Raw genomic sequence first — 13,183 nt, 5'->3', positions numbered from 1 at the left:
GTTTTAAATCGGTTGAGAAAAATAAAATTAAGTAAAATCGTTAATATAATGATCGTATGATCGACTCCTTCTTTTAGAATAATATTGAAACAAAAAGTAAAATTAAGTAGATTATTGAACATGAAATATAATGAAAGAGATGAGGTTAATGAGCCCAACTCCTTGATTAAATAAATATTAATACGAAAAATAAAATGAAAGAGCCTTGGTTTTATTTTGGAAAATATTAAAACAAGTTAGATGACTCGTTATTTCAAATAATGATCATATGATCGACTCCTTCTTTGTTTTGATTGATGCTTGTTGAGTATGCGTTAGCAAGTGCAGCGTCATCTTAAATAGGAGTGCAAATAATAATAGTAAAGTACCGCTGGAGGATTAATTTTTTCAAGACGACAGTTCGACATAAAATACTACTTGTTCAATAAAAGCATTGAAATATAATAATAATAAAAAAAGCCTACTATATATCGGATAACAACTAAAATGATAAGTGACATATTTGAAACACAAAAACTAACCATTGAATTACCATGAACATCATAGTTAGCATTTAGTGTTGCAATTTTGCACGGCATTGGACTCAGGATCAACGCCTAGGTTGGTGTAAACGAGGACGATTACAGAAAGTGCGGCCATTGGCCCTCACAAATGCTGCAATACCCAAACTCATGCTTGCCCACATGATTGAAAACAGTAAGTTCCATATGTTATATTGAACTGCAGACAGATACGCAAATAAATGAATTCGTATCAACTTCCAAGAGGATATTTAATAAATCACAACTTCAATCATAATTGGCGAATGGTTTTCAGACACGTAGCCTTATCATTTTTACTCAACATATGCATAAAGTCGTGCCTTTACATGCAACACATCTGTATGATAGTAACTATAAAATTTAACAATCGCCCATAATCTAGGAGGAGCTAGATGTAATTATAATTGTTAGCTACATGTGAAAACAAAATCTTAGAATTGTAAACTGCTGTATTTTCTTCGCAGTTTGTTCTCAGCCAAGTCAAGAGACTGAAGCTAAGCAAGGATTCTAGCTTAGACGATCAATTTCAGATAAGATAGAATCGGCAGAGTAAAGAACAAGAATGATATTTAGCAACACGAATTTCGAAAAACACGAGCAGTTCAAGAATCGATTGTAGCAATTGAAGAAGTAAAGTCGGGATATGATATTCGAAGTTCAGCAAAGGTATTTTTCAATACTGACATAAGACAGCGAAGAGTCTGACCGGCAAAGGCATTTCAACACAAGTAAAGCTGAAGAGTTAAACTACTTAGAGAAGCTGTCTTTCAACAAAGACAAGTATGCCAAACGGATAATTAAATCGGCATAGACAATGTTTTTCTCCTCACAAGACTTACGGTTTCATCAGAAAGAATTTCAGCAAGGATGTGAGTCCAGAAATTCCGATCAATAACGTAACGAAATTTTTGGAAAAAATTAACTTAAAAATTTTTATGCTGAATCGAGCTGTAGGAAAAAAACTGTTGACTAACTCTGCAAGTTAGTATAGTCATCATTACCGGTATAATACACAGTCGCAGAATTTGTCTATTCAATTAGATGATGTCAAATGGATATTTGAACCATGTAGAATAAACCTTATCCACATCTATAAACAGCCAAAGAAATTCAGAGTTGAAAGCTATTGAAAAACCAAATTAGTGAATGATTCGAGAGCAAACATGAATTATTCGAGTATCCAAAAGATATTGTCTCTAAGCTGTGAAACCCGGTATCGAGCTTAATTGTTGTAAGACTCAGAGATTCACTCCTCGCTGATTATTGCTTGATTAATTGTTGTAAGACTGAGAGATTTCACCCCTTGTTGATTATTGTATAAGAAGTTTAAAATTGAACATTTCCAAAAATAGGGTTATTGGAAACCCGGTATCGAACTTGTATGCTCGGTGTTTCGTTCAAAATTGAACATTTCCAAAAATAGAGTTATTGCAACTCACATTTCTCAAAGCAACTAAGAGAACAAGTGTAAAATTAATAGTGAAAAGAAATACTCGATACGATTGCCTTCTTACCTCGTCTTAGTGAAATTGTAGCAAAGAAGAAGCCAGTCATAATCACCGATAAAGCTAGTGGAAACGACTGCAGAATGGAATAGCATAATGCATACTTGTTATAAAATGGTATCATAAGAAAACTAGAGTAGAGTACCATCACAATCAGAAGGAAACTAATTTTTTATCAATGCCTGTGGAAGAAAATGGGGTTAAGGTGGTAACTGGATGGATAGCTTACAGCTATAGCCTCAATGCCACCTTTCTGCATTGTAGGAGGGATGCTTCGCGAAACAGAAACAATATAATGTCCTTGTAATAAATCTATTGCATCCTTCAGAAAAATGAAGAAAAGAAAATTATCAGCATTTCAGATGAAAATTAAGTAAGTCGAAAAAGGAATTTCAGTGCCTAATAATATTAAGCCGAGGTACATTTACGTTAAAAATGTAGGCATAATTTTCTCTGAGCCATCATATTTATCCTAAAAAATGAAGCACAAATCAATACATATTTAATCTTCCAAGAAAATTTGAAACAGAATCATTAACTTCATGGCAGCAAAATTTGTACACAAACGAAGCAAGAACATCATCTAGAGAAATCCATCAAGAACCATGATTCAGCAAGATAAGAAATCACTAGTATGCTATTAGATAATAAAACCAAAGAATGATAGCTGAGCACTTGTACAAGTTCAACGATCTGCTAGCCACAAATAACAGAGAGGCAAGTATGTAAACCTGCTTTGTGCCATCACAGAAGTTGTTTAAGTAGTAACGCATGAGAGCATTCCAACCGTCTTTCATAATACCTTGCATTGTCCTATGCCCAAACCTGAAGGTAAAGGAAAACATCGACTAGAAAAATAAATTTCACATTGCTGCCACATTAATTTTAATGGTGAGTCATCAAAAAATATAGCAAATCGATTTTTGGTCTAAAAAGAACATAAAATAAAGGGAGATGGGAATAAATGAGAAAGGGTTCTGAAATGAACTTATTTGTTTCTTGTATTCCCAAAACAAGTGCAAAACTCAAGCTGATTACAGGTTGAGATGTATTGCGCACAAATAGCTTTAGAACTAGCTTGGTCAATTGATCCATAAATACATATCTACAATTGCTGCTAAAGTGAAAAGAAAGTGAATAAGCATATTGGGAGGTAGCCCCGCAGCCAGAGTTTTGATACTGTTTGCAAGATTCATATTCATGTATGTCTTGGCACTCATTAATCTAAGGGTGGGAGTCATGGAGCAAATTCATTTTTTAAAATATTCAGACTCTTTAGTTAGAAGCACCAAAATATTTCAGGAAGATAATAAAAGCCAAGATATATTGATTGATTGTTAATTTTTATGAAATGGTTCCATAGATCAACAAGAAATGGAACATAATTAATAGTTCACAGCTTCTCTGCCAATTTAGTCGTCACATATGACAAGTAAACATCAATGCTTATCGGAAATGCAGTAAAAAATCAAGTCAAATTATCGAGTTTACAGAATAAAATTTAAATAGAAAATAACTAGGTAAAACTGGTACCTGACAAAATCTCCTTTTAAGGCTGGAGTACCAGAGTACTGGATGCTTATGTCATCCCCATGGTTAGCCCACACTGAAAAATAAATGTGAGGTAAGAGAATGTGCGAGAAGAATAAGCAATTTATATTGTGAGAAAAACATCAATATCAAATCATCATAATTGACAGTGAAGCTAATAAAAATTAGCGAGTAAAAGTAGTACTGACAAATTTTGAAGCTTTCATCGAAATTGGGATGTGTGGCAATAGTTTCCTCGGCACTAAAAACACCAAGTCTGCGGAGTTGAAACTCAAGCATTTTACGCGCTATCATGCTCTGCAAACAATAAAAAATGATGAAAAAAGATTTGTTGAAAGCTATTGAACAAATGAATTTTATTCCTAGGTTTTAACTATGTCAGATAACAAATGACATCCTCACCAGAGACGAAGTAAAAGTGATGTTTAAGCTAAGATATTCCACTAGATTAATCAGAAAAAATATTTAATCAATTAATAAATGCATAAATAATGTAGTAGAGTGCAAACTGCAGCCTAGTTAAAATTTGTCATTGGTTGTTGTTAAGAGTATAACTGGCACCAATAATGATTTTTCTTTCGAGCCATATAAGAACCTACAACAAATCTCTATTCATTTAAAAAGCAGGGGGATATGATATAATCTCACCATAGGTATTGAACGTGTTAAATGCACTCCATCCATTGAAAATTTGAAATACAACTTGGTTCAATTGTCGTACTTGACTTCGTATTCCATAGATGCACTACAGTTCATACCTTTGCAGGCAGTGCCCCCCCAAACAATCAAAATCAGAACTTGTCCCGAGTCCAGCAGGGAGTTCTCAGAAATAACTAATATGGAGCTTGTTCCAATTCTACAAATATTACCTCTCAAACTAGTAGAACTCAACGAATTTGCAACCTCAAACATAGAATGTTTATGACATGCTTAGACCCTCACATTATTTTCTCCAGCATGACATTCTTTTTCTTACAAAGAAGGTAAATCATGAATGACAGTTTCCGGATAAACAATGATATCAACTGTTTACATTTCTTTTTGAAACAAAAAGAACATGTTAGAAAACATCTTAGAGAAATTGGGATTTTATTTTCAGTTTTCATGGAAAGAATTTCAGGTTTATGCAGATATTTTTCACATTTCTCTTCAAAGAAGTGGTAAAAGAAAGAGGAAAAGACAAGTGATTTCCTACTGTGCAGGATTTGTATAAGCTCAGGTATTAGATTGCAAGTCAAAAAGAAAAAAAGAAATTATACCTGGGTGACATTTGTACGGTCCAAGCAGTCAATGCAATTTGTCCTCACAATTCCAACTTGCCCCTCAACTTTATCCCCCTTTTCATTTAACAAAAGGTACCTATGATTTCCAGATTTCAAAGAATTTAATAAGAACTATCCATAACATGATAAACAAATTAATATGGTGATCATCTTTTTGAAGGAGTTCATGTATAAACTAATATCCAAAAATTGGACAGTATATATTGTAAGTAAAGCAAAGTTTATTTGTGTTGGAAACAAAAATATGACATATAATTTTGTTTAATGAAATCCTTGATTATATGGAGTACCTATGTTTGTTTTTCCTATTTTGATGTATTGATTAATTTACGTTTGCTATCTGGTTATGGGAGAGTGCTATGCACAGTGCTGTTTTATTTCATACCTTCTCAAAATTCTTAAATCACAATTTGACATAAAGTATACAAACTCTATATGAAGCAACAATCATACGTCCCTCTGGAATGGAGAAATACCTGTTCTTGATGAGAAAATCCTCGATTTGATCATAAAGAATGGAAAGGCGTTCAAAATGAACATGGCCACATACTTTATGAAAATCGAAGTGAAGATATCTGAAAAACATTATAAAGTTTTGAAAAAAGTCAGATTGCATTAATGTGATCATTGGATGGTAAAATTGACTAGATTGGGTGAGTACATCTTACCTTATATCATCACTAACAATATTTTGCATAGCATCGCCAAACTTTTCACATAAGCGTCCCTCACCTCCATGCTGTTAAAAAGCAGAAGAAAGGGACAATCTACCGAGAATACCAGCACATAAATATGTTTCATGGGAAGTTTAAAGGACATGGAATTTTTAGGTACCTTGTTGACAAGATCAACTGCTAGAACATTTCCATATTTCTTTCTTAGATCCAAAAAGTGTCGCTCAACTACTCTAGGCTACAGATATTGAGGAGCGGAAGAAATTAACTAAACAGAAATAATATACTACTAATATGCATGGGTACGATTTCAGAACATTAAAATCTGGAGACTACTCACTGCTTCCTCGGGTCTCACAATTTCAAATTTAGGCTTGTATCTCAAATCAACAATTTGATCCCAAAGTAATGGGATTGACCCTCGGACCTACAAGAACAAATTACCAGCAAAAATGATGTAATGCATTAGTAAAGGACAACAAAATCTAAAAAAATGGATGGACTTAAAAATTGGCCAAACTACCATTCATACACACAAAATGATAATCACCATTCACCTCATATATGATCACAGGAGTCAACTTCTACCAACAGGATGAACCAATGTACTAGCCAAAGGATCTTTATATCAGATCTTGAATATTTAATCCACACAAAATCTATAGGGTGCACTTAGATCAAGGGATTTGAAGCCATGTATTTCAAATTCACTCATTTGTTAAGTTATGTAGATGTAATGGTAATTGTGATGGATTTGAAATGCACCTAACAAGGATGTCCTTTTAAATTCATTCTTCAACTCTCTCCTCAAATCAAATACTTTCATCCGAGCACAACCTTACATAATCAAGGGTAGCAAATGGACGCCCAATAGGGTCAGATAGAGGTTGTCAAATCATTGAGTCACCCAAATGCATGCTTTTGTCACACTGTACTCTTCAAAATAAGTCCCACTTTTGGAAAGCATGCAGAAAAACAATATGTTCTTTGTAGGAAGCAGATTGCACTACTTGTAATTTAATTAATCATACTACGAATTTCTGACAAGCATTGGATCTTCATCTGATCATAGTTTATTTGAAACGAACATGGGTTCTAGTCATCCACCATCGCACGCGAGTCATAAGCAACCTACTCACTCGTGATCGTTTCAAATAAGCTATGATAAGATCCAATGCTTGCCAGCTATTTTCACTCTAAAATGTGGGTCTGACTATGGTTCCAAGCCGACGATTCTGATTCTAGAACAAACGGTCCCAATTCCAATTAAATGTGGAACCAGAACCAAATAGCTTAGATATGGTTTTAGTTCACAATTCGATTTGGTTACATTTTGAACTGAAAATTATTATTCAAGTTTTATTCGTTCAAGGAAAAAACAGCAATACAACTCATAAGTTAATCAAACTAATTAAATTTAATTATTCGATAATTATATTATAAAATAATTATATTATAAAATATCACGGATATTTAATGTTTTGCTTACCGTGTATAAAAATAAAGGTCAAATTGAAGTATATAAATCAACTATTTGATTATATATTAATTAAATTGTGTGCATATACCACATGATTTTAAAATTTAATATTGATTTTATGTTACGGTTTCAGTTTTGATTTTCTTATTTTTAAGAATCGGAATCGAACCGTAAGACCTTAGTTCCGGTTCCAGTTTTGGAACCGAACAGAAAAATGTTTTAGCTTCAGTTTTCAAGAAATAGATCCAGTTTCGGATTATGATTCCAAGAAAAAAAATACACGGTCGGGTCTACTACAAAGTGTATCTTCATCCATATATTTAGGTATTGGATACAACTTAGTAGATGGTTGTTGATTCGTATTACCACCCTTGTGATGGTTTCTATAATGATGTTAATTGAATTCCATCTAATAAATAGGGTTAATATGAATGACCCTCAATTTCTATTCCAGATGTGCAGCATAAAGTAACTTATCTTATCAGAATCTACAGGTCTGACACCCAATACTGATGCCTTCCTTTAAAGGCACTAAGCCATTGCTATATTTTCATTTACAGCATGAGGCTCATCCTGGTGATAGTTGAAACATAAGCTTATGCTCAGCAATTCATGCAATTAATGATTATGGAACAAAATAATTATCCCAGGATTAAGTTTGTTCAACTCAGAAATTAACATTTCAATAAAGAAAAAAAATCAAAGTCAGAAGTATAAATGATATAATGTAAAAATGAAGCACAGTAAAGATACTCAAAATCCCAGCTCTAAAAAGGTTAATTTAAGCTGCTAAATTTACCAATATAAAAATGAACCTATTCGAGACCATAAATTGATTGCAGAACTATAGGGAGATCACCTGAATAAATGATGCGGTGTACCCATTAAGTTGCATGATTTGTTCAGTTTCCACAAAGTTTGCAACAAAACCATCAGAATCAGACCCTCTTCTCCACATGCGGGTGCCTTTAGGGAGGCAAAATTTGAACCAACGGGAAATATAAGACATCATGTAAACTAAACAAAAGTCTGAACAATGTGTATGTAAGACAAATCACACAATGTGCCACAAATAGGCATTTAAAGGAATTTTAAATACAACTAACAAAATATCCACAGCACCTTGGTGAATGTCTAAAGGGCAATAAACAACAAAAACATCAAGTGAGAAGGAAGAGGACAGAGGTGAAGGGACAAGACTATGAAAACTACAGTTGTCTCAATACCTGTTCTCCTTGTGCATCTTCGTGCAATCAGTGTAACATCAAGGATATCTTTCACAATGGCAGCCTGAAAGTTTTGAAAACCTGATGACCAGTTAAGACTCAACTTCATATTGAGCAAAGATTAATGGAGCATACTGCTGAAAGAAGGTAAAATGAGGTGCACTTCAAAGGATACTGCCTTGCATAATAGGAAGTAAGTATGGGTCAAGCTGCATAAGGTAATAGCATTCAGTTATTATGATATCAAAAGAATGTTTCCTGTGAAAATATCAATAATTAATTTAATTCAGTCGGGAAGACCTTGTTATCTATAAGCACTTCCAACATATAGCTGTTCCAGAGAAATCTAGGATCTGCCTGTAGAAAAATTTTAAGTTGTGACATGTCTGAGATCCTAAATGTCACACAGGTAGTAACAGTGAAATAAGGTCATTAAACAAAGATATGTGAGGAGTAGAAGCTAATGAGTGTAATCTACATTTTTATAAACAGTCCATGGAACACAAGCATGTCATAATGTTGAGATAAAATTTACTTGTCTCCAGAGAGGAAGCAACTTTGATTCGTCGCCTAAATCATGCAACCGCTGTGCGCTGCAAGAAGATCCAAAATTTATTAAATCAAATTGATTGCTAAAAGTATCAACACATGTTTAAGATATTATCAACGAAAATTTTTAGCGCCCTCTACTCACAAAAAAACTTTAAATATACCAGATATATACTAGAAACATACCTCAGCAGAAACAAAGAAAATGATTATGCATAAGAGGAAATAGGCGATAATTAACCAAGTAGCAAATTTGAATTCACAAGAAAGAGATATCTTCTATATAAAAAGAAAGAAAGGAAAACTTTAATCCCATCAACCCATTTCAATAAGACATCATGTAAGAAAAGCAGGGAGGATTATAATTTTGCACCAGTTGTATTAGATACGTTGTATTAGTAGAGTAAACAAATATAATTATTTGCAGCTACCACGTTCTTCACAACATACACACTTGATGACCCAAAGTAAACAAAAAGAAATTGCATCATCAATGATGAGTAATAGGTTCTTGTTTTCTATATCTTACCAATGAATAGTTTAAAAATTGCTTTGTCTAGGGAAATTCGTAGGAAAAATTTGGCTAACCTTTTCTCTGTCAGTTGAATTGTAAGCTTAGAGAATGGATCGAGAGATAGAAAGTGCTTTGATCTTAAATCTGAAAAACTTATACAAACTATCCCAAAAACTGAAAAATGGTACTGCCAATACAAAATAAAGATTTAACAGCATATACTTCTTAATATTAGCTTTTTACAAACACTTGTTCATTAAACAGGTTGCAGATTTAGCCATTCAAGTAGGAAACACGGATAACTGTCAAGAAGATAATAAATTCATGAAAATAAACAGCTAGAATTTCCAAACAAGAATCGATAAGTGAATGAAATATTTTCACACAATTTATGAATCATACATATTTTGGATAGATGGTGGCAAATGCCAAGTTGTTTATCCATATGAAGAGTAAATCTTGTTATATACTGTTTAGTCGTGCATAATATCCTTTTGTTTTGGTAATCAATGAAATTTAGATTTTTCACCCAAAAATTCATAAATAGACATGCGTTATCAGTTGCAATCCTAGTCTAAGCCACATTTTGTGCATGCTATTAGGCTTTTTGCTATGTGCCAATGATGAAGAAATCGCTCACAGGAAACTTGTTGGCAATACATTTATGATATAATACCTCAATGTTATATTCACATCATAGGAAAAATATAGACCAATAGTCCGCTCTGCAACATTTAGCAAGTGTGAAAACTCGCTCTCCATCTTTTTCTGGACAACAAAAGGTTTTCAGTATGGAAACATCATACTTAAGCTACAAACATGAATGAAAAAAAACTTGGGAGGTATAAACCTGTTCTTCCGGAGAATTCTTGAGAGAATGATCACAAGGAAAAACCTTCATTGATTTAATTTTAAAGATAGGATAACCCAAATAAGATCCTACACATTCACGTTCATTAATCACGAACAAATATGACCCTGAAAAGGTAAGAGATATTAGCACTGAGATCGTGGAAACAAATAAACCATGAAACGAAATTACAAAGTTTTGGAATTGTTATTTATTATTTACAGAAAATCCTATCTTTGTGATTGTCACACAAGAAAGGAGAAAAAATATCACACGTACTTCTACACAACTTGCCAAGGTGGTTTTATTAAAATTCGATACAGTTCCCATATAATCCTCAAACTTACTATGTTAAACTATGATTTTTGGGCAAACACAATTCTTTGCAAACACACTAGCCAGGTAAGCCGCATTAGGCAAAATTTGTGCAACATGCTCGCCCGAAAAAGTGTTGTAAGGAGAATCGAACTCCTGACAATTGGTCCAGGGATCACCTACTTCACCAACTCGGACACCAACCAAAAATCAAAAAGAAAAAAAGGAAAATAAGACCAGCAACAAGTTCCCTCAAATCTCAAAGCCATTTCTTACACCTCCTGGCAATTAAATGAAAAACTTGAGGTCCTACTATTGACCCAATAATTAGCCTCCACATCCATCCTCAATTCTGAAGCAGGCTTAATCTATGTCATTCTCAGCATGTCCTAGCAGCAATGGTGGCAATGATTACAATAATGGTTAGATGAAATTTCCAACTGGTGACTTTCCAGCTCACTCAGATTTACCACATCAATAGAAAGCCCATAGATGAAATAGATCCACATGATGATAAAAAAAATCACTTAAAAGGCTTGAAGACCTCCCAGAACAAAACCATCCTTGCAAAAATCTGATGATATAGACTCACTGACCAAGCAATTGGTATATTTTCCTCACATAATAGGAGATTACATTCTTTACATCATCATGGGGTAAAAAGAAAATCATTTACCCATCTTGATCTAAAAACATTCACCCTTTAAGTACCTAACTCAAGTTTTCAGTAAAATTCATGCAACAATATATGATATCCAAAAGGAAAAAGGACCATCATCAATAATAACCTATGCAGCACGGCTCGTGCAACATACAGGGAAACAAACCATTTGAACATCTATCAAGATGATACAAGAGGACAGAGGAAACGACCTCAAAACCCACAAAATCATTCATTGCAAAAAATTAGTAAAGTTAAAAACATGCCAGCCACCAGCTTGAGCATCCCAATCACGCCAAATATGGTCCGAATTTGAGGAACGCGAAGCGAGCTGCACTGAGGTATTTCATCTGAATAATAAACCATCGGAAAATAAAATTTAATCAGTATACAATAACAAACAACAAAAGAAATAGAAAATGTCGTAGAAAATCAATACATTACCAATAAGATTCATGGAGCCGTCAACGCAACTGATTGCCAAAAGGGAGGCGGAAGATCCATCAGTAGGCTCGATCACGTATTGATCCGGGAATTCCCACAGCCGCATTCTGTTGTACAGCTTCTGTGCAGGATCAGCCTTCTCCATCAATATCAGTATTAACACTGAAAACCCACTTCAGTAAAAATTCAGATCGATTTGATCTCCTGCCATAAAACAAATCTTGGAACATAAAAAACAGAAACCATTAAAACGAATGAAATTCGAGGATTTCAGAGGAGGCGCTTGCCTAACAGAGAGGGAGGCACGTAGAAGGGGATTCGAAGGAATAGAGAAGTATGGAATTGAATGGTGAACGAGTCAAATGAAGAAATTGAAAATGGCGGAATGAAAACTGAATTAACAGAAACGCCGCACTCTTTGCTATTATTGCTGTTCTCCGATATATTGTTAAGGGTATATATTGTTAAGGGTATGGTACCAGATAAAACGGTCTCATAAATATTTATTTGTTAGACGTGTCAATTTTAATAATTTTTACAATAAAATTAATATTCTTGACATAAAAAGAATATTTTTTCATGGATGACTCAAATAAGAGATCTGTCTCAGAAGATATATGAGACTGTTTCATACAATATTTTGTCATATTTTCTTATTTCCTTTCCACTAGTAAATTAAATTTGCCCATTTCTTCATTGATAAATTGCAATTTTGGTACACCTTTTGTTGAGACGGGTCATCATGATCCCTTGTAATATCAAAATTTAGTTTCTGTTCATTATATTTATTTATTTTATTATTTTTGTAAATTTTAGTTCTTTTACCAATTTAACATTGATATAATGCGTCAATATGGTGTCGAATCAAAGAAAAACAGTTCGAAAATTAGATTACATATTTCTAAAACAAAAAAACGAAAAAAACAATGTATCATGGATAAATCACATAATATTCTCGAGCGATGACTAGAGCTACGCGCGCAACACGCGCGTCTCCAGAGGCAATGCCCCGGGTTGCCTTAGACAATCCAGTTTCAATTCGGGCTATGGAAAGTTTGTATCAGATATCGCGAATTTATCATTCAATTTTTTATAAAATGATAATGTTCGAATCTACATGATCTCTTTCTTCGTTTTACTATTATTTTTATTAATATTCTAATATTTGTATTTTTTTAAATTCAACTTTTCTATTTTCCATATATTCTAATTTTAAAATGTATTATATTATTTTTATTCAATTTGAAAATAACATGCACTAAAAAAAATAAATATTCTTATCAATTTTAGTATTTCAGTCATCTTTTAATGATAAACATCTATTTTCGACAATTTATGTATATCAAATAAATGTTTTACTGTAGAACATTATTTTTAATTAGATATATCTTATAAATGACTAATTTTTTATGCATCAAAAAATTAATGATTGTTTATGATATCATCATAAATATGAAACAAAATACGAAAAACAAATAATTGCTCCCAGAAAGACTCATATAAAATGCATCTCTCGTCTTTCCAAAAAAAAAAAAACTCTCATTCAATAAATAAATAAATTTTAATATCGTATTTGTCTATCTACGATT

The 13,183-nt window shown here is 33.1% G+C and overlaps 1 protein-coding gene across 1 annotated transcript; it reads right to left on the bottom strand.

The window, feature by feature from the left end:
• Positions 1-354: 354 nt before the first annotated feature.
• Positions 355-12,041, bottom strand: LOC142525770 (phosphoinositide phosphatase SAC7-like). Its single transcript, XM_075630084.1, has 21 exons — positions 11,882-12,041; positions 11,595-11,798; positions 11,417-11,500; positions 10,175-10,302; positions 10,001-10,092; positions 8,797-8,854; positions 8,562-8,618; positions 8,437-8,470; positions 8,262-8,342; positions 7,895-8,001; positions 5,896-5,982; positions 5,716-5,793; positions 5,550-5,620; positions 5,358-5,456; positions 4,858-4,957; positions 3,787-3,895; positions 3,581-3,653; positions 2,779-2,872; positions 2,277-2,369; positions 2,057-2,123; positions 355-720 (listed from the first exon to the last, which is right to left on the bottom strand). The coding sequence occupies exons 2-21, from the start codon at positions 11,737-11,739 to the stop codon at positions 590-592; spliced, it is 1,788 nt and encodes a 595-aa protein (XP_075486199.1). The 5' UTR covers positions 11,740-11,798; positions 11,882-12,041; the 3' UTR covers positions 355-589.
• Positions 12,042-13,183: the final 1,142 nt, after the last annotated feature.

The sequence above is a fragment of the Primulina tabacum genome, chromosome 1 (genome assembly GCF_025594145.1).
Source record: "Primulina tabacum isolate GXHZ01 chromosome 1, ASM2559414v2, whole genome shotgun sequence".
NCBI classification, from domain to species: Eukaryota; Viridiplantae; Streptophyta; class Magnoliopsida; order Lamiales; family Gesneriaceae; genus Primulina; species Primulina tabacum.
This window is presented reverse-complemented; position numbering and strand designations above follow the sequence as displayed.

Bases quoted from the DNA above. Each gene is read 5' to 3' on its own strand.
- LOC142525770 (XM_075630084.1), bottom strand. From the start codon at position 11,739: ATGGAGAAGGCTGATCCTGCACAGAAGCTGTACAACAGAATGCGGCTG. The intron at 3,896-4,857 runs GTATAATTTCTT...TATTGTTTGCAG, and splicing joins ACCGTACAAATGTCACCCAG to AGCATGATAGCGCGTAAAAT. The intron at 721-2,056 runs GTAAGAAGGCAA...ATCTGTCTGCAG, and splicing joins TACAATTTCACTAAGACGAG to TTCAATATAACATATGGAAC.